This window comes from Grammomys surdaster, unplaced genomic scaffold, assembly GCF_004785775.1.
Source record: "Grammomys surdaster isolate TR1022 unplaced genomic scaffold, NIH_TR_1.0 182, whole genome shotgun sequence".
In the NCBI taxonomy this organism is placed as follows: domain Eukaryota; kingdom Metazoa; phylum Chordata; class Mammalia; order Rodentia; family Muridae; genus Grammomys; species Grammomys surdaster.
In genome coordinates this window covers 153,069-174,757 of record NW_021604627.1, presented here as the reverse complement: position 1 = coordinate 174,757, position 21,689 = coordinate 153,069, and the positions used below count along the sequence as shown (strand labels likewise).

General features: G+C 37.6%; 1 protein-coding gene across 2 annotated transcripts in view; it reads right to left on the bottom strand.

Moving 5' to 3' along the window:
• Sytl5 (synaptotagmin like 5) overlaps window positions 1-21,689 on the bottom strand; it is a 79,151-nt gene that overhangs the window by 27,151 nt on the left and 30,311 nt on the right. For both annotated transcript variants that reach the window (XM_028767828.1, XM_028767829.1), the window contains exons 5-8: window positions 20,102-20,236; window positions 9,335-9,476; window positions 4,578-4,707; window positions 2,081-2,187 (exon numbers count right to left, since the gene is read on the bottom strand). In XM_028767828.1, coding sequence (XP_028623661.1) covers window positions 2,081-2,187; window positions 4,578-4,707; window positions 9,335-9,476; window positions 20,102-20,236 — 514 coding nt within the window. The remainder of the gene's footprint in view (window positions 1-2,080; window positions 2,188-4,577; window positions 4,708-9,334; window positions 9,477-20,101; window positions 20,237-21,689) is intronic.

Below are 21,689 nucleotides of genomic sequence, written 5' to 3'. Positions count from 1 at the left end.
ATCAGTCATACACCAAAAATCAGCAATAGGACTGACATGCATGCCTGCTAGCATCAACTCTTGGGTCTCTGTGGAAAAACAATGAAACAGATAGCTGGGAGTTATTGTAAACAGCAGCTTTGATGGAAGGCTGCCAAGCCTGGCTAGTCATAAGGCCTTGTAGATAGGTGACCTTGAAGGATAGTACCAACTTAAAGACAAGTGAATCATAGGTGGAGTCATAGTGGTCTGTCCCCTGAACCTTCACCCAGCTGACACTCTGTCCTGGAAGAGATCTGTACTCCCCCTGAACATCTACGCTCCTGTGTCATCCCCTTCCCCACATCCTGCCTTTTTTGTGTATATAACCTGTGTGCAAAAAAGTAAAAATTACGGTTTGATCAGCCTATAGACAAGCTGTGTTCCTTGTGTTCACCTGTTTCCCCCATCTTCTCTTTCAGGTGATCTCCCCGGAGCCCTGTTCAATGTCCTGCTGGACAGGACACTAAATCTTCAGTGAACCTGTGGAGCTAGACAGGTGATAGATGTTTAGCCAGATAATTACTCCTAATGGATATGCATGTAAACATTCTCTGTTGTAAACTTCTATTTCAATTTATGATTTGAGTTTTGGTGTGAACCTGTGATAAACTTTGTAACATGTGATCATGTATTCTGAAAGATGTATAAGTACTGAAGAAAAGACAAAGAGAGTCATTTGTCCCTTCCTTTTCTTTTCCCCTGCCTAGAATTTTTTCCCTTAGAATTTTTCCCTTATTAGAATTTTTTTCCTTTCCCCAGTTAGGACTTTTCCACTTTCCCCTTAGAAAGCTTTCATAGGAAACTTTGTAACATTTAGTAATAAATTCTATAATAACTTCTCTAAGTGTCTTTTCTTCCTGCGACCACAGACTAGCAGGCATAAGTTAGAACCCAGCAGTTCCTGCTGAGATAGTATGAAGGTTATTTACATATCCTTTGCTGTTTTAGGATGAGGTGATAAGTGCCAGAGACTGCAGTTTCTGGCCTCAGAGGATCACAGAAGGCAGATCAGCTACAGTAACTTAGATAAGTAAACTTTTATTATACAGCAACCCTAAATATCTCATAAGACCAGGTCTTACCCCTGAATCTTGTAAGAGCAAGTCTTACCCACACCGATTCTCTTACCCCTCCACTGCCTCAAGAAAAACTGACAAGAAGAAAGAAGAAGACTCACTCCTCCCAAGCCGAGGCTGGCCCCTGGCAGCATATACTGATATTTTTAATATTTAATATTTGAAATAATATTTAAATGGCTTTCATCAGTTTTAAAGTAGAATTTTTATAGGCATGACTAAAATTTTATCAGAAGATTTTGGCTTTCTAAAACTTTTTTTAATTTTTTTCAATATATTGTTATAATGTTACTTTATTTTATATATATAAATACTGTTTTTTATTTTTATTTATTTATTTTTTTGAGGCAGGGGTTTTCTGTGTAACAGCTCTAGAACTCACTCAGTAGACCAGGCTGGTCTCAAACTCAGAGAGATTTGCCTGTCTCTGCCTCCCAAGTGCTGAGATTAAAGGCATGTGCCACCACCACCACCACTGGCTAAGGTTACCAGCATATGTATATGTATTATACAATTATTATTTTTGCATATTGTATATTATATGTTTAGATTATAGATTATGGATTCTAGATTATAGATAGATTATAGATTATGGGTCATAGATTATAGTTTATATAGCATATAGCAATCATATATAATATACCACATATCATATATTATATAATACATATTATATATTATTTTAATTTTTACTTATTTTATTTAATTTATTCATTTAATGCATTTTAATACATTGCCAAGTCACTTTATATTATTTTAAGTTATATGTATATATTCATAAAGTAATTTTACTTGCAGTATTGTTTTTACTTTTTAAATATACTGTTTTAGTTTCTCTTATAGTTGACAGTGAAAATTACCAGGAAGACATACTTTATGCCTTTCTTTTACTCTAAACTTATCACCTAAAAGTGCAATTACTTGAAGCAAGATCATGCTCTCCTTTCCACGTGTTATTGAACTTTCTTCTACATCTAACTTACCAAGTCTTTGTCTAAAGCCCCAGGGACAGATCTGCTTCTTATGCTTGAAGTGTCCTCTAAGTCTTCCGCAAATGACTCACTCAAATCTAACTCAGATCGACTCCGCTCTGGAGAGAGAAATATGAAATATAGGTGTGAATCAGTTTATTTCATCATCCTTCTGCATTTCCGTTGCAAATATTTCAGTATTACATGCAGACAGACACACACACATACACACATACAGAGAGAGAGAGAGAGAGAGAGAGAGAGAGAGAGAGAGAGAGAGAGAGAGAGAGAGAGAGAGGAGAGTACAATGTCATGGAAACCACATCCAGGCTCATAAACATCATGCTGTTTTACATTAACATATTTAAATTTTTATAGTGTTTTGAAATTGCCTTGGTATGAAGACGAACACATCTGTGTTCATTTGACCTTTGATCACAGGGGGTTAAGTGCTCTATTATAAAACCCAAGGATAGCTTTAAGCTGTTTAAAGATTCTGATTTACTCCTTCCTAAATAATAAAATTGTTCATAGATTGAGTCTTTAAGCTTCATGAAAAAAATGATCACTTTCGAAGAGAATTCACTCTTTTCACATTTGACATAAAATGAAGCCAACCAGTCATAAATTTCCATTTTTAAATGATATGACTTCCTTTCATGCAAAAGGGAATGAGTATAGAAAGAGGTTCTGATTTCATTAGTTACTTGAACATTCCTTCGTCAATAGAATATCTTGCTTGATATTAGTTTTTAAAGTATCATTTAACAAATGATGTGCTTCTCAACAGTGCTATAGACAGCTTACCAAGTCAGGGTAGTTTACTTGCACAGAATATTTCTGTTCTAAAGTCCTGCTGAGACAAATATCGTTGCTTACAGAGGAGAGAGACTGGAAAGAGCGATCAAATACTTAAGTTTGAAATGGCGTATGCAGTGATGAAGTGCTTTGTGTAGTGCCTGACGGAGATCACACTGAATGATCAGTTCTGGAAGACATGCAGTAGAAGTTGACCCTATGATACTAGTTTCTAGGCTACATTAATATTTTTTCATTGAATAGGTGAATTTATTTACAATCTTTTTCTTTTAAAACTTCATGTATTTATTTGTTTATTTGTTTGTTTATTGTATGTTCCCAATTATGTGTGCCATGACACCAGAGTGGTAATCACAGGACAGCTTTTGGGAGTTGGTTCTTTCCTTTCGCCATGTGAGCCCCGGGGAGCTGAATACACACAGGTTGTTAGGTTTGGCAACACGTGCTTTTACTCACTACATCATCTTGCTGGGCTACTTTCCTATTTTTGAGAACATGCATTTTAGAGGGCACTGGTCCCCAGTGCCACACAAGTGCATGGGTATACCCACCAACAAGCAAAGACATGCACACACAAACCATTTGGGAGCCTGTTGCCTAGGAGAGGCTTTCTTGAAATTCAAGTTATAAGCGATAATCTAGCCTTGTGCTGCATGGAGATATTGTCATTGAAAAACACATAATTATTTAATATTAAAGGTTTAAGTATGAATTTATCTCAATATGTGGCACATAAACATTACAATGGCTATGTATTTCTCTGAAGAATTTTCTTATAGGTAATACTCATATGAAATAAAAATCTTCTCACTAATATCTTTAATATGTGTGCTGGCTAGTATCTTTCTTTAAAGTATCATAAAATTCCATTTATTGAGATGATATTGTACTTTAGTTTTTTTGTAATAATGTACTTAATAATACATATATTGAGATTATAGTGTAATTACATAATTTTCCCCGTCCCTCTCCTCCCTTCAAACTCTCCCATGTACACCCCACCCATTCTCTGCATGGAAGAAAGCAGATAACTTCAGAGAGTACTGCCCTCGAGCAAGTGGTGCTGGGATATGTTAAAGCAAATTGAGCAAGCCCTGCAGAGCAAGTCAGTAAGCCACACTACTCCATGGTCTGTGCTTTAGTTCTAGCTTTCCCTTCATGATAGACTGAGCTATACAAGGAAATAAACACTTTCTTCTCCAAATTGTTTTTGGTCATGATGCTTATCCCACCAATAAAAGGCACACTAAGCCAAGCTACTTACAAGTAGTTCTAGTTTAAAGGATGGAAAAATGTATCTGGGTATACGGAATGTCCAACCATTCTATAGATTAAATTATTATTCCCTTGATCCATGGGTGAGAGTTATTAACTGTCAGATCAAATGTACCTTAGAACTATTTATATTTTCTGTATTTCTATACTGATAATCTTGTATAGCTTTAAACCATAGCAATGACTTATTACAAAACTATATACTCAATAAGTAAATTTTTCATAAATGCAGTGGCCCAAGGCATTACTTAGGACCACCTTTAGAAAATGATTTTGTTGGCCTATTACTATAATGGATGATTGTTTTCTCAAGTCTAAACCATCCACACAATACTAGGTGAAGCAGGAAATTCAACCTGATTTAGTCTTTTTTTTACAGTACATTCAGTACAATGAGTATATTGTAACTACCCACCTGAGGAGAGCGAGGTACCAGACACCGCTATGGAAGGTGTACCAGACGTGTTTCTGCGATGACTCTTTGTGAGCTCCTCAGAAGTGCTTTCAATGGTAGCCAAAATCATGGAATTTTCAAAACCATGTTCCTTCCCACAAAGAAAAAAATAAAGGACCATTACACGGATTGATTTCTCTTAAAAAACATTTACATATAAATATACTTTAGTATAAAGTTATTCATGTGTATTATTTGGGAGGAAAGAATGAAATAAAATTTGAAGGATCTTTATTAGAAGCCTATACATCAAAAGTTACCATATAAAATTGCATCTAAGAATGTTTTAATTTAACACGAAACATATTTGATTTTTTGACTCATAAAACTAGTGATATTAGATTAGCCAGAAAGATTGTATCCAATCTTACGTGGAGTAGAATGAGCCCTAGAATTGTTTGGTCTTGTGTTTGTCTTCTGTCAACATCCTCTCTACTGAACTACCCTGTTGTGGTTTTTATAAAGACTATTTTCCCAAGGTACAAACAATGGAGTCCTTGATCTTTAGGTTGGTCATATTGGATTTTTCAGGGTGTGCCAAGTAGAAGGTTTTAAGTAATTGGCAATCATGAGGTGAACAGCTTTCTCCACAATATATTGCCTGCCATATTCTGCTTCATTATATGCCATAAAGGAGGATGTTTTTCTTTTCTTTTATTTTCTTTTCTGTTTCTCTTCCTTCCTGTTTTTACTGACCTGAAACCTCAAGAATTGTAGGCTAAAGCAAAATTCTATTTTTAATTTGTTGCATCTCAGTCATTGTTGCAATAATAGAAAACCAAGCATGTAGAGTCTTTTTATTAGCTTTGTGTCTAGCTAGAGCAGTGGTTCTCAACCTTCCTAATGCTTCAAGCCTTTAACACAGTTCCTCATGTTGTGTTGCCCTCCAACTATAACATTATTTTCATTGCTACTTCATAACTGTAAGTTTACTATGGTCGTGAATTGTAATGTAAATATCTGTGTTTTCTGATGGTCTTAGGAGACCTCCATGAAAGGCTTGTTCTGTCCCAAAGAGGTTCATGGCCCACAGTTAGAGACCCTCTGATCTAGACCCCAGAATGCTGACTCACACACATCTTACTTTCTCTGCCAACATTTAAACTAAAACCCTGTTACCTTTTCCATCTAGAGGGCTGAGTGATCAATATATAGTCAGTTACATGTATGCAGAAATAAAAGTGTCATGCATAATGCCTAGCAATGTTTATAAGAATGGAGACTTGTAAGTAGTAGGTGAAGAGCTGAGTAAGTGTGTTGTTTGACATGAGAATGGCCATGTCAAGAACATGCCTCATTTGTGTGTGTGTGTGTGTGTGTGTGTGTGTATAACTTACTGAGTTCATTTAGCATTGCTCATGTATACACGTGTCCAGTGCTGACCGCTTGGGATTCAAAAAGCTATGCAGGAGCACAACCTTAAAGGAAACTGATTCTCCTCCTCGGCAGCCATGTTGTTAAGATTACATAGGTACATTTTCTCTATCATGTCTATTGGCCACTATCTAGCTAAGCTTTATTTACATTTAAAACAAACAAACAAAAAAAAAACTGTGGGCCTCTTAAGAACTAGGCTAAGGTTAAACGTCCATGAAAATGGCACCATGATGTGATAACTGTTAAAACCAAGAGAGATTTTACCATTTTTCCTTTATAAACAGTTAAATAGTGCCCACAGTCTGGGTTCACTCCTGGTTGCCTGACATCTTAAGACATTCAGAAATACTTTAGTAAAGCCTCCACAGATAGGTTTGCCTCTTACTTGCTTAGCATGTTAATCAATTCAGCTCCAGTAGGCTCTATGTGTTATTTCATCATTTCCAACACGTAAAGCCTATAGCAGAAAGTATATTTCTTCTAATTCCTCTAATTAGCATAGGCCAGCAAAGTCTATCCAAAGTGTGACAGAGATCAAATAGATGAATTAGTTTAGGTCCATTTTTAACAGCTCATCAGAAAATTCTTAACACATGGAAGACCTCTAATGAAGCAGGACTAAGCTCCTTACTAGCAATTATGATGATGGAAAAGTTTTCCACAGGTGATCTGGTGCTACCATTAATGTTGAACATTAGTAGGTCACTTAACATTGTAGAGTCATTGATGGTATAACACGTGGTCTAGAGCAGTGGCTCTCAGCCTGTGGGTTTCGACCCTTTGGGGAGCTAAATAACTCACAAGAGTTGCCTAAGACTATCAGAAAACACAGATATTTATGATTCATAACAGTAGCAAAATTACAGTTATGAAATAGCAACAAAAATAATTTTATGATTGAGGGTCACCACAACATGAGGAGCTGCATTAAAGGGTTGCAACATTAGGAAGATTGAGAACCACAGCTCTAGAGGTTCAGGTAAAGCATAAAATCAGCAGTTTATAATATAGCACAGAGATACTCATATTCCGAAAGTTTTTTATTTATAGGAGAAACTGTGACCTGTGTCTCAGACACACACACACACACACTCATACCCACATGCACACACACACTTGCACCCATGTGCACATGTACACACGCATACTTGCACCTATGTATGCGCGCGTGTACACACACACACACACACTTGCACCCACACATATATGCCTTTCATCAGGAAAGCAATGTGATTTATGAATTACTTTTCTGTCTTATTAACAAGAAGATACTTCCTTTTTTTCTGCTTTGTAAACACCCCCTTAGACCAGCTAGAATAGAAGAGCAAGCAAGCTTCACACCATCACTGTCTAGTCAGATTAAACATTCCCAATTTCATTGTAGGAGATTCATTTGGACAAAATTGTTCTTTCCTTTCAAATAATACCTGGGAAGACAGATCATCCTTGTTTTGAGATCAAACTGGATTAACTCATGGCAACTGGACTGGCAGTTGGCTGCTACTGCCAGCATTAAGAATTTGAGGTGAAGGCATGCCTGATTTGCTGAAGGAAAACTGAAAAGGCTGGTGTACTTCTGTTAGGGAATGGAGGGAAGAGTACTCACATGTGGGTTCAGAGGAGTCATGAGTCAGCAAGGCCCTTAAAAGGTGCTTCAATATTTAGTCTGGTTAAGATAGGTAACACTTTTGGGTTCAAGAAGCAGAATGATATGGTTTGCCATCTGTTTAGACAGGATATTGAAATGGGGCTGCTGAGGAACAGCTGAGGGAAGTAAGGGAAACCCAGAGACCATTTGGGAAGCCTTATACCATACTGCATCCATTAGAAGGGGCTTGGGAACAGGGAGGCAGCAGCAGCGAGGGTAGAGGCAGTCAGATTATTTCAGTATTTTGGAGGAAGAATAAAAAGACATTTGGACAGATTGAATATCAGTGATTGATCTGTTTCAATAGAGACTAAATTGTACTCCCTTAGATAAAAGGCATATTTTGAATTTCATACATATTTATACCAAGATCAGTAAGCAGATTCTCTTCAGCAGTCAGAAAAGTGCATAGATGTGGATGACTATATTTCCTTCTTTGGTAACCTAACAAAGAGTGATACTTATGTATTTATGAGCTGGTAGTGAGGAGACACTGAGAAGATACATGTACAAGGTTCAGGGACCTTGCACACCTTATAAAGAAGCTGAGACAAACTATGAGGAAGGAGGGGCTGAATATAATGATAATATTTTCCAACTATTATGATATTAAAGTGTTGAAAAAAGTTATCAACTACTGTGCCTGTCCAGTTGCCATGAGCTGATCTAAGCGGGTGCTTTCAAAGAGGAAAAAAAGAAAAGATCTTCTTGTTAATAAGACAGAAAAGTAATTCATAAATCACATTATTTTCCTGATGAAGGGCATATATGTGTTCAGACATTTTACAGACTATTTAAGCCAGGGCACTGATGTTCAAGGATGGAGCAGCCTTCTTGTTACTACGTCTTGAACACTGCCCTTGTCTGGAGGACACTTTGCCCAGACATTTGCATGGCTAATTTTTTTTTTTACTTATTTTCAATCTTTCCTTGTCCAGGGCCTTTCAGGAGGTTTCACTTCACTAAATTATGGCTAAATCAAAAGACTGAAGTTCATATATTAATATTTCTTAAATATAGATGCCACCAATATTGAATTTTTTTGCTTAATAAAAAAGTCTAGTAGATGGTAACTTAATTTCAAGAATGACTTCCAATAGAATAGTTGATGAAAGAAAATATCATTCCCAAATGCTTGGTGACTTTTTTGTCCTTAAAAGAAAAAAAATGTGATACAAAAGATCATTTTTCATCTATATCTATCTGTATCTATATATGTGTGTGTGTGTGTGTGTGTATACACATATATAACAGTAATTTAAATCTTAATTATGTGTCAGACCTCTCATTTTAACATATGTACAAAAAGGAAAATTATAAAATGACTTTAAAGTTCTACTTTTTCTGTAGACTATTAATCAGCTTAGAAAAACATTAGTATAGCTAATTTGTAAATATGTCCTCTGAGAAGTAACATGAAGGATGGAAGTCAGAGCTTCCAATCAACTCTTTATATTTGTTTAAATCACATGGACATTTAAATATCTCTCATATGACACCACCTTTAAAACTTGGCTTGCCCTTTTTTTTCTTTTTTCTTTTTGACTTTGGGTTTCTGGGCCAATGCTAAGGATACACTCCATTCAACAGCAATAGCAACATGCTCTGACATACAGAGAATTTAAACCCAGTCATGGGTGGTAGTAAAGGCAAGTCCCAGAGACTGGGTAGCTCATCACAATTTTTTACTTACTCTACTGCTGATGGAGGTCACACTACGAGCACTTGGGGCTGGTGACCTCTGAGTGCCTTGGATTCCACCATTGCCATAGCTGCTTTTTGATATTCCTCGTCCAGCATCCTGGTCAATGAGATCTGATGAAGTAGTACTTCCCCTAAATGAGAGGACAAAACACATTTCGACTTTGACATCATCCAAAGACACTGGCTAGGAAAAGTTTAGGAAGAAAATGATGAGGGATGCAAACCATTCCAGTTCACTAGGACCACACTGGAGCTGCTCAGTAGTTTTCAAGGTACCTTCCTTCACTAGGTCCTGTGCCCCACATCCTGACTTGTCTAATTCCACTGTCTTTTATTAGCTTCACCTCACCTTTCATATTTTATTCCCAAGTTTTCATGAGCACTCTGAGACATTACACATCTCTAAACTGACCAAATTTACATAACATCTAAGTTATTTGTCCACACCTCTTTTTAATTCTTTATCTATATATCCATGTGTATTGTTTGGCATCCCAATTCCCGTGCATATGTCACTCTGGAAGGTATTCTTATTAACTGTAGGCTGTCATCTCCAGCATCTTTGTTGGTACAGAGTCACTCAGTTATACTTAATCAATGGCTAGAATTTAGAGTTTAGTTCTTAGTCTGACTCAGCTATAAAATAGTGACACTGGATAAATTGACTCAGATTGCCTTCATGTTTGTGAAAATGATGTGATTCTTCCATCCAGCGGGGAGAAACACAATTCCTGCTCAGGAGGTGATCACTGGGTTCTTCTTCAATGGAGCTTCTCCAGTAAATGTAGAATTCAGACAAATTAGAATTTAAAAGAAAGATTTGTCCCTGGGAGGCCTAGCACTTTTCTGAAGGGAAACAGAGGAGGAGTGGATCTGGGAGACAGGGGTAGGGTTGAGGAGGGTTGGCTGGGAGGAGTGAACATAAGGACACTGAAGTTGGGATGGGATGTATGAGAGGAGATTACATTTTAAAAAATCATTCTTTTTTTATTCCTTATCCACAGTTGTTGGGTCCCATTTCAGCCCTGGTTTGTGCCTTGTGGAGAAACCCAAGCCTGGCTCGAGTTTCTGCAGCCTTAGCCTAGCTCGAGTTTTAAGACCTATCTCAGTCACTTCTGTATTGGGATAACTCAGCAAGACCTGTTTGGCCCTGCCTCTGCCCTGCTGTTGCTGATGTAGAGCTTTGCCATTGGTCCTGTCAGTCACCCCATACCCTCCGTCACCCTTCCCCGCCTCCTAGGTCATCTCACCCCACCAAAAATCCCCCTCCCTATGCTGCGAGTTTATATAAGCAAGAGGCTGATGAAATAAAGTTGAGTTCCTGCTTTGACAAAACTCCCAGCTTGGTGTGTTTCTTTTGGGCTGTTGACACTCATTCTGCTCAGCCCCGGAGAGAGACCAGTGGAACGGGGACCTCTCTCCTCTGGCCTGGACCTGCAGGCAAGGACCTGACACACAGTAGTTCAAAATAGGCTAGTAAATTAAAACTATCACATTTGTGTTTTCAATTACTACTTTTGTTAAGTTATAATAGTAATCATATAATTAATAAGGTATACCAACAATTAACAGTGAAAGGGTTTACAGGTGAACCAACTAGAGGGGAAAACAAATGGAATAAAGAAAGAATTTTGTTTCCTGTTTTGTTCTTCGAGACAGGGGTCTCCCTATTCTGTTGTGGTTAGCCTAGAACTCACACAGATCTGTCTGCCTCTGCCTCCTAATGGGTGGCATTAAAGATGTGTACTAGCACACCAGGCAAAGAAAGGATTGTAACAATATTTGAACTTATGTACACTACTACCAGAAAACTAAATCTGGCAAAAGAAGGAACAGGCAATGACATCATAGCTGTCAACCATAATTCCTAAGTATTTTTCTGGCTGGGTACTAGAGAAACCACCAAAGCAAATTATTCTCTGATTGACCAGCCCCCCCCTTGCACACAGCAGCAGTATTTACTATATTTCAAATCTTCATCAGTTTCTGTTTCCTCAAAATAAAATTTCTACTTTAATTATGAGAAAAGTGAGTCTTACAGACATTAAATACAAGCAGGGTATCATGTTCTTTACCATTACTGCCGGTATTCCAGGGGCTAAGGGAGGGAAATCATGAGTTCAAGGCTAGCTTGAATTAATTAAGTGGGATCATATCATAAAACAAAAAAGAAAGGAGAGAGAACAATCATTCTTGCTCTTTCTGCTCAAGTAGTTTTTCCTTCTGGTCTGAGGACCAGTAAAAAAGGGGGAAGGGAAAGGGCACTGGGAAGCAAATAAAGATAACGTGTGATGACATAAATAAATAAAAATGTACCATCAATTCTATTATCTTCTCTGCTAACTAAAAAATATTAATAAAAGAACTATTGTATACATGTACACACTACTGTATCTCCTTGCTGTCACTAAGTTAATACCTAAAGAAGGGAACAATAGTGTAATCCAGCCAAAAAAGCCTGAGCTGATTTCTTCTGCTTTTTCACACTGACCTCAGGTCACCTCATCAAGTTACCCTCACCAGGAGAATTCTGCAGTAATACGATGCACTAACAAGAAAGGACAAAGGAACACCGAAGTGCACGTTGGTTTATTGACATTTCACTGAGAGAATATTGATAAAACTTCTATGTGGCATCCTTTTGTTAGCATGTAGCATCTCTGGTTTCCTCTTTCTAAAGATAACTCCAAATTATAGTGCTATGGACATTTCTCAGAGCAGTTTATGGTCCTGTTTGTTGGGTTTGACAAGAACCATATTTTCTGGTTTAATCACTTGATGTAATTTAAAAGCCTAAGTTTTAGGGACAATTTTCCTAGACCCTCCTCCAGCAGGCACTGCATTTTGTCAATGGTTTAGCCACATTCATACTTTTCTACATGCTTCTGCTCATCTCAGAGATCCTATTCAGTTTAGGAGATCCGCCACCTACCCAGTAATATGTCATGACTACAGGTTGTTGGTCCTCAGAACAATATTATTCTAGGAACACCTCTCCCTACTGTTTTAGAAAAAACTCCTTTAAAATATGCCTAATGGTAAATCTGGTTTTAAAAAATGTCAAGAAATTACAACCAAAAGGTTTCATGTGACTATTTCTGCTTCTATCTGTGTTGAAGGTCTTCCCAGATATAAGCAGTTTTGGCAAAATCTCCATCACAGTTTCAATAAGTCTGAAAGGGAAAGTCTTATCACTGCAGAAGCTCTGGTAGCAGTTGGTTAATCAGAGTGATGACATTTAACAGGCTACCCTGTAATAAGGAAACGATTCCTGTGATCCTAAGTCAGCTACTGGAAATTATTGTTGCCAACAGCATTAGCTCAGAAATGACATACACTTTCACATTTGTCCTTGACATTTACTGTAAGTGTCTCAACATATTTCCTTTTGGTTGATTAGACTAAGGAAAGGTTTAATCTAAAGAGGCACAGAATTTTAAATATGTAGGTGTCAAGTGTTTTAGGTGTTATTTAAATATGACATAAATACAGGAACCTTTGCCACTTAAATAGGAAGAGGATGATAGCATCTGCATCAAATTTAGGGAAGTTTGAAAGCCAACATGAAAGCTGCATTTTTGAGTCAGGTATCATGTTGCCATGACTTAAATACATTTTAGAAACTAGTGGTAACAAATGTTCAGGCTAACAGAGTTAAGGGAAAATGGCAAGAAAGAGATACATTTGACAGGGTCTGTGGGCTTAAGTATATCAGCTTCCTGAGAAACACATTTTTTTCTAGATTAGACCAGTCTTCTCTATTTTAATTCATGAAATATACTTTGAAAAGCCTATGCATGTTTTATCTCTAATTCCACAATGTCCTCAAATATTGATGATGCCCTTGAGATGTATGTATTTGTTTAGAGGATCCAAGGATAAGAAAGACAGATACTATAATTTAATGCACTGTCTTTCTGGTTTATATTATACACTCATGGGAGTGGTATCTAGGAAATAATTTTCTAGTACCCTCCCATTCTAGAATGGCTGTCAACTTTGAGCCTGCACTACCTGGTTAAATGAATGTGTCATGACGCTATTAATGTGAGAGCTACTAATATTGAGACCAAGGTATAATACATCTTTCTTCTGAGGCTTATAAGCATTTCTAACTTCTTTTAGTTATTTCAAATATTAAATGGATATATGGGAAAGATGGAGGAAAGAAGCAATAGTTGGAAATGAGATAAATCTTTTAAATGAGATAGAAATATAAAAAATCTAAAAAGAAAGGAGGGAAAAGTTAAATGGTGTTCCCTCTCTCAGTTGTTGATAACCCAAAATGCTACATCTTTAATCTTTTCTTATGTGAGATAAGCCTTGACCTCTTGTGGCACATCTGAAACCTCATAGGGGACACTTGGAGCATGCAATCTAGAAATCAGTATATTTTAAAACTGCCCATCTGGTTCCAATATACAGAAAAAGCTGGAAAACATTGTGCTAAACTGCTCAGTAAGTCCATTTATCTCAGACATGTGCCCACTTGCATTCGTCCCTTTCCATGGACCAGCATGCTTCCTATTTATCATAGTGCTCACAGGAAAAATGCTAAGCTGTCCTCATGGCGACTATGATAAATGAAGATACATTGTCTGGTTTAGTGAATGACTATGAGATACTAAGATTTGGCAAAATGATCTGTGGATTGAAGCAATACTCATATAATATTTTTCTGGTTAGTAAGCTAAGAATAATTTCTCATGTTTAGATTGATGATTAAAAAAAGAAAAGTATCTTATGATACAAAAATATATGAACTTTACATTTCAATATCAATCAATGGTATTAGAAAGCACTTATTTATGTATTGTCTGTACTACAGTTAAGATAGAGAATTTATGGGCCACAAAGCAAAACATATTATCTTGAATATAAGAAGGCATTCACAGAGATATATAAACACACAGATATGCATGTTTACACTTTAAAAAAATCACACTAATTGGAGAGGCCAACACATTCTGAAAGAATACAGTATAAATGTGTTATAAATGTAAGTTTCTTGGTATAGAATATTTGTGGAACTCTAGACCCCATTTGTCTCCTGCTGATAAGTATAAGGATAAATCAATATTTCTCTCTGTGGTCTATCATTATCCTCACTTCACTGCACCAAGATGCTGTCTTCTTAAGCCCTCAATTGTCTGATCATGTGCTTTAGGATGTTTATGACAGTTTGTGGCTTTGATTGCCCATCCCCTGCTTCCATTAAAGGAGGATCTACTTACTCAAAAGAAGTTAAAATAGAAAAATAAGAATTAGTAGATCTGAATGCTAGAGTAATGGTAGCAGAAAGCTTATGAGAATGTTCAAATAATAACTGATTTGATATAAGACTCACTCCACAAGATGGAAATAAACTCCAGAGACTAGACAGCTTAGGAACCTAGGGTAAAACCAAATATTACCAATCTTTTTTAAAAAATAAAAATACAGTGATAAAATAACTCCTAATAATATTCTGGTATGCTCATATGTCAGTGCTTTATCCAGCCTTCATTAGAGATGCTTACTCCTGCAGTTGATGGTAACGGAGACCCAGACCCACAGCCAGAAAGTATGGATTGAGAAAGAGAGAGAGAGAGAGAGTTTTGAATGTGCATCGTGGGTGGAGTCTGTGTGTATGGAGGTCAGCAGGCAATCTTGAATATCATTTTTCAGGTGCCGTTTACCTGTCTTTTGACACAGAGTCTCACAATGGCACTGAACTCACCAAGTAGGCTAGCCTGTCTGGCTATGGGGCCCCAGGCATAAATCTATCTTAGCTCCTCTCCACAGTTGCTTGACATTTTAAAAGTAGAATATCAACATGGAACTCAGTTGCTCTATCCCCAACACTCACAGGTAAATTTATAGAATAAAATTCACATGATTTTAGAGGTACAATATATACATAAACAAATTTTAAACCTTGGTGTTTTAAGGAGTTTATTGAGTAAATTATAGTATGTTATCTAAAGAAAAGGTGGGAAGAGGCCAGAGAAACCAGTGTTGAATATGTGTGTGATCCTGACTTCACCTAGAACACTCCCACCTTGCTTGAGAATATTATCATGGAGGGGATGCTGCCTATCAGAAATCTCAGTTGCGAAGAGGAAAATAAAATCCTACTTAAGACAGGAAAATAATATTACTTATAATGAAAGTACAGTCAGTATTACAACATACGATAGATTTAAGAAACCTACTTTCCACAAACAATATGTCTATGGAAATATAGGGTTTTTTTTAATCATGGAGGCAAAAAAATATAACTTATTTCTGAGAGATGATGAAACAGAGACAAGTGAGGCTTGGAATAAGGATGAGGTTAGTAAAGGGCTGGATTTAATGGTGTTCTCTCTATTTATGGTTTAGAGCCAAGCTAAGCACCTTGTAAAACTTCACAGATAGTGTGACAATCAATAAGAGCATTTAAAAGTAAAAGAATAATTTTAGTGTGTGTGTGTGTGTGTGTGTGTGCATGCGTGTGTGCATGTGTGTGTGCATGCGTGTGCTTGTAGGGGACCAAAGAGGAAGGACGAACAACAAAGTGGATGGGTATGATGAGATACAAGGGTTCACAGTAAAATGCTTACCATACCCTCCAGTAACATGAACAAAATGCTGCCTAGAAATAACAGCTTCCCCCTCTACCCACTTCGACTATACAACAGATTTCAAGTGTTCTGTGTTTTTCATATGATGCTAAGGAGATACTACTGGTGTCCCACCTCAGCCCTTCTATTCTATTTCTAGTTCTACATAACTCTCCATAGTTAAGGGCCTTTCTGACGGTGCTTTGCACTTCATGCCTTTAAGATTTGTCCATTGACTGCAGCTACATGTCTTGGAATTTTTCTCCTTCTCACCCACACGGTAGAAAACTTAAATAAAATAGAGAACTCTTAGTTAAATTTGAATTTCAAATAGACAAACTGTGTTAAGAATTAAGTCTAATATTTCACTGTATATACTTATACTAAAAAGTTATCTCAAATTCTTATTTATCTGAATACCCTTTATCTTTATTTGTTAAACAAGGAAACCCTGCACAGTGGAATCCATAGTCAGTGGCTGACTTAAGTCAGAGTAAAATGGCCTGGCTCCTCCTAATGCAAAGGAACATAGTTTGTATTCCTAAGTGGCTGGGGCCTCAGACTCAGTCTAAACCTGACCTATATCACTACCTAGCCTTTCCATTCTCTCTTCTGCCTCTCCTAAAGCTATCTCTATTTTTCTCAAAATCAGTTGGGTGAGAGCTAGAGAGTTGGGAGATGGCTTGAGGGTTAAAAGTACTTCCAGCTCTTCCAGAGGACCTATGTTCATTTCCCAGCATCCACATGGCCGTAGCTCACACTACACTTCGTAACTCCAGTTGCCGAGGATTTGATGCTCTCTTCTGGCCTCTGTGTGCATCAGGTTCACTTGTGGTGCACAGTAATAACATCAGGCCAAACACCCATACACATAAAATAAATTTTAAAAAATTAAAGTCAATTGGTTGATTAATCACTTACATGAATCCTTGTCTGGAGGTCTGTTTCTGATAGAGGACAGCAACCACTCACTAGAACTTAGAAAGAGCTTGGAAGAGCTGCTGTGAGTAGCATCCAATTTATTAATGGCAGTGGACAACCTTTTAAAAACTATCCTTTGTTTCGTATGTCCAGTCCCTAGCAACAAGTGAATAGCTATTTTTTGTACTCTCCTGAAAGGCTTCTATGCCTTTCCCATCCTATTCATATATCTCCAACTTTGAAACTACTGAAAAAAAAGAAATCAATTAGGCATCCGATAAAACATCATTTCCACTTATATATCATATGAGCTTTTAAAAGGAATGTCTTAGCCCAGCTGCTCCAGGAAAAGACCAACGAACCATGAAGAAATAACATGCTTTATCAAGAAAAGAGGAGAATGATTGCTAAGCTGGGTCAGGTCATAGATGAAAGAGATAAGCATCTCACAATGTCTTTAGATGATAGTTAAGAAAAGATAGCTCCTTCGCCTCAACATTTTAAGGAACCACTTGGAACAAGGGGATGAAGCTCATTCTGGCAATCCATTAGTGAGTCATTACCAAGGTCAATACATGTCCAGATAAAGGACAGTTTGTTCTTTGGATCTTTTGAGCATCTTCATTTTTCTTAATAGGAAAACATTACTCTTGACATTCAAGAGCCAAACAACTCTGATGACAATATTTCAATTGTCTACAAACTATTTTAGCTACTCACAGCTTAAAAGAAAACTGTGAAAGGATGCAGAGATGTCAACCTCCATAATAGATGGCTCCCAGCAAGGACTTAGTTCTATTTAGGAGGCAGGCCACTAAGATTTTGACCATGCCCCAGTAAGTATATCGATAACACAAATGGGACTTTTTGTGCTAGAGGGGAGGTGACAAGGGTGGAGGCTAGACAGGGAAGGCCTGGTAAATGAATATGATAGGGGTTTTATGAGTTAATAAAAATTACGTTGGAACAAAAAAATAGTCTTCTTTGGGGACATGAAAGAGATATCTGGGAGAGGTTGGAGAGGTAAGTGGGGAAGGAATATGATACAAATAGATTGTATGCATGTACAAAATTTCCAAAGAATAAATACAAAGATTTTAAAAGTCTATTTACAGTCTGTCTTTCAGTTTATAATTACAAGAAAATCTTGTGTCAAAACACCAATATTTGATGAAGCATGCCCATATGGTATTACTGCATTGTAATTACTCACACCTAGCAACACAGAAGACAAAAGACACAAGCCCAGGCAAAGTGATTCTGGAAAAACAACATCAACACCTTGATCATTTGAAGAAAGCTGCTTGTCCTTGACAAGTTAATATCAGGTGAATAATTCAAAATCGTGATATCTAGTTTTGCTTGATAGGCAAGGGATCCTCTTGTTCTTTAAACTAGAAACTCATTCTTCCCTCTTCTCATATATTTTCTTTCTTAATATGTTAGCCTGAAGTGTGAAACAGTATGATGGTGCTGGGGAGACAGATGGTTCAGGGGTTATGAACTTTGGATGCTCTTTTAGGGGACCCAAGTTTGATTTCCTGTACCCACATGGCAGCTCTGAGCCACCTGTGATGCCAGTGCCAGGGAATCCAATGCCCTATTCCAGCCTCAATAGGCAGTAGGCATGCATTCAGTGCACATACATATGAGCAGTATAATACCATGGATAAAATAATAAAGTTAAATGTATTAATAAAAATAAAACAAAATGGCTCAACCACAGGGGCCCAAGGAGGCTGAGAAGAGACCAATACCTTTGAACACCTTTCATATATATTCAGAGTCAGGGAAGCAAATAGGAAAGGCAAAGCTGAGATCTCTCTGTCTCTCAGTCTCTCTCTCTCTGTCTCTCTGTCTCTCTCTGTCTCTCTCTGTCTCTCTCTCTCTCTCTCTCTCTCTCTCTCTCTCTCTCTCTCTCTCTCTCTCTCTCACATTTTTTGAGACATGCCCTTATCATGAAGCCACAGCTGCCCTTTCACTCATTATGTAGCCCAGGCTATTCTGAAACTCTCAGCCATCATTCTGCTTTCTCATCCTGGAAGCTGATTCGACTGGTATGCCAAAGCATGCCTGATTGAAGTTTTGAAGAAAGAAAGAAAACTAATGAAGGCAGCATAGATGGGAAGCCAAGTGAAACTATTTCAAGGACAAAGATGCTTTGGTTATGTTTTAATCACACAGGGGATATTTCTGCATTTTTAAACATTTAGAAAATTCTGGATATAATACTGATCTTCTGATAGTAGATAATAAATGATTACTTTCTTACATACTTTTTTCTCTACAGGCTTATATAAAGTGACATATAGAAAAATTCTGGAGGAAAAAAACGAAACTCATATGAACAGTTACCATAACACTAATAGAAATGCCAACAGTCAAAAGAATGTCTCTTCGCCAGAAAAGTTCCAGCCTATATAATATATGCCAACATGTGAGCTGTTTGGCTCCGTATTCAGCACCACAGTGAGAAAAATGGGTCAGTGTTAAAAAAAAATTAAATTCTGCTTGTAGAACCTAAAGAGAAAAGACTGGAAAGACTAGCAGGACTACTGTAGCCTCAGCACCCAGAACCAAAATGGAGTTAACATGTGCACAAATCCATATACCAGGAGAAAATACGATTTTTTGTTACCTTTAGGTTTGATAGTAATGAAAAACGGCCTGACGTATGCTCAAACAAGACATGCAATCAGAACTGACTAGAAGTGGCTACGCTCTTGGCGATCCTCACTTTTTCTCTTTGCTTCTCCTGACAAGTGATGACATTATGCACCAGACAGGCTCACTTGACCCATCTGGAAATCAGGGGCAGTGGAAGCAGAAATAAATGGAATTACAAAAAAAAATTCTCTTGGACAGCACACATGATGAAATTATTAATGTTTTTTGAAGGCTGCAAGGAGTGGATCTGACACTTAGAAGATTTTGTTTTAGAAGTTGAAACAGAAAAAGATTTAGAAATAGATGAAAGAATTACCTGTCAAGTACATCTCTGTTTGAACTATAGCCCGAGCTTCCCAAATATGAGGTTGTATTATTTCAGATGACACAAATCTTTCTAACAGCTGTAAATTGGGAGGGAAGGTTTCCTATAACAACTGAAAACTTTCTTCTTGTCTTTGTGTAGCATATGTTAGGTATTCTTTGTGTGCCAAGCCTTTACAGATACTTAGACACCCTACAGGGGTGGAAAGTCATCAACTTAATCCCCAGGTTTGCCACTGCTCAATTTGCATGTCTCTTACCTGTCTGAACCAGAGGCTGACTTGAAACTCTGGAGATTTTGACTGTCTAAGTCCAAGCTATAGCTCCTTCCGCTTTCAGGTTTTGGAGTTCTGATTTCTCCTCTGGTTGCTGATCTGAACTTGCTAAGAAGAAAACTGGAAATAAACATATGAATTTAAGTGTAAGATAAGAAAACTCTTATCATTATACCTGTAGACTAATGTACCTGCCAACCCCCATTAGAGAACCTTCTGTTTGCAGTAGATGGTGATTAATACAGTCACACAACTTGGAAAGGCACAGAAAATATGAGATTGCAGAATGCATAGCCCTAAAAGGGATATAAACACTGTACCACCCCTCCCAAAGCTCAGGGGCCACTGCAGAAGAGGGAGCAGAAAGAGTGTAAGAGATAGAGGTGGTAGACAACTGCAAGAAAACAATATTTTCTAGACATGTATGGACACACAATGGTTGTGACAGCATGCAAAAACACACAAACAAAACAAAAGAAGTCAAAAGTCAGACAAATTCCCAGTGTGGAGACAGGAAACAGGCACTAAATCGTACCCCTGTAGTAGAGCAATTGCCAATCTCTAGGAGAGAGAGAGAGAGAGAGAGAGAGAGAGAGAGAGTTGGTTTTCTCTAAGAATGTAGCCCCGGGTAAGTCAACTGCATTCAAGTGGAAGGCCACATATCTAAGAATCTTTAGATATCACAAGTATGTCTTGATGGGCTAATAAAAGTAATGGAGGGGCTGGCGAGACAATGCAGCATGTAAGATCACTGGTTATTCTTCGGGAAGGCCTGAGTTCAACTCACAAGGTGGCTCACAACAATGTGTAACCCTGTTCTGACACTCTCTTCTGGCAACCTTAGGTACCAGGTGTGCACACATACACACAGAACATGTTTAGCAAGAACAAAGAACAGGATTTGATTCCCCAGTACCAAAGTGAATAATCAAATAAAATTTATGTCTCTTTCATCAAAAAATGGTTGTTCAATAAAAGAGTAAGGCTAGGAGTTAGTAGAAGTTGGGTTAAAGTCCCCCCAGTTCCCCAGCAAACATACTACTTGTTCATAAGCCAGGTCTCTGCCCCTGCTAAGCAAAAGACTATCTAGTTTGGAAGCTCATCAGTGCCAGCTGAGAGAGAAGCATGTTCTGGGCTGGGATTCTTTGCAAGAATTCTGAAATAGGGAATTACATATAACTTGCACAGAAAGGAACTGATTTTCTAGGATGAACATAGGTGGCAGGTTAGAGAACAGCCCTGTTAGAGTAGTGACTACGTTTCTCATTAACAGAACCCTAAACAACTCTGGGAGAATAAAAGAATATGCTATGCACATTTTCTGTTCTGATTAAGCATGTTCTGTATCACTGAGCTACACTGTAAATGGCATATCTTTCAATTTTATTAGTTCTTGGACAGTTTCATACAATGTGTTTTGATTATATTCAGTCCCCAGATTTGTCACTAATCCACCCTCCCTTCCCCTTTGACCCAAATTTGTGTTCTTTCTCTCTAGTTCTCTATTGCTCTCTCTCTCTCTCTCTCTCTCTCTCTCTCTCTCTCTCTCTCTCTCTCTCTCTCTCCTCTCTCT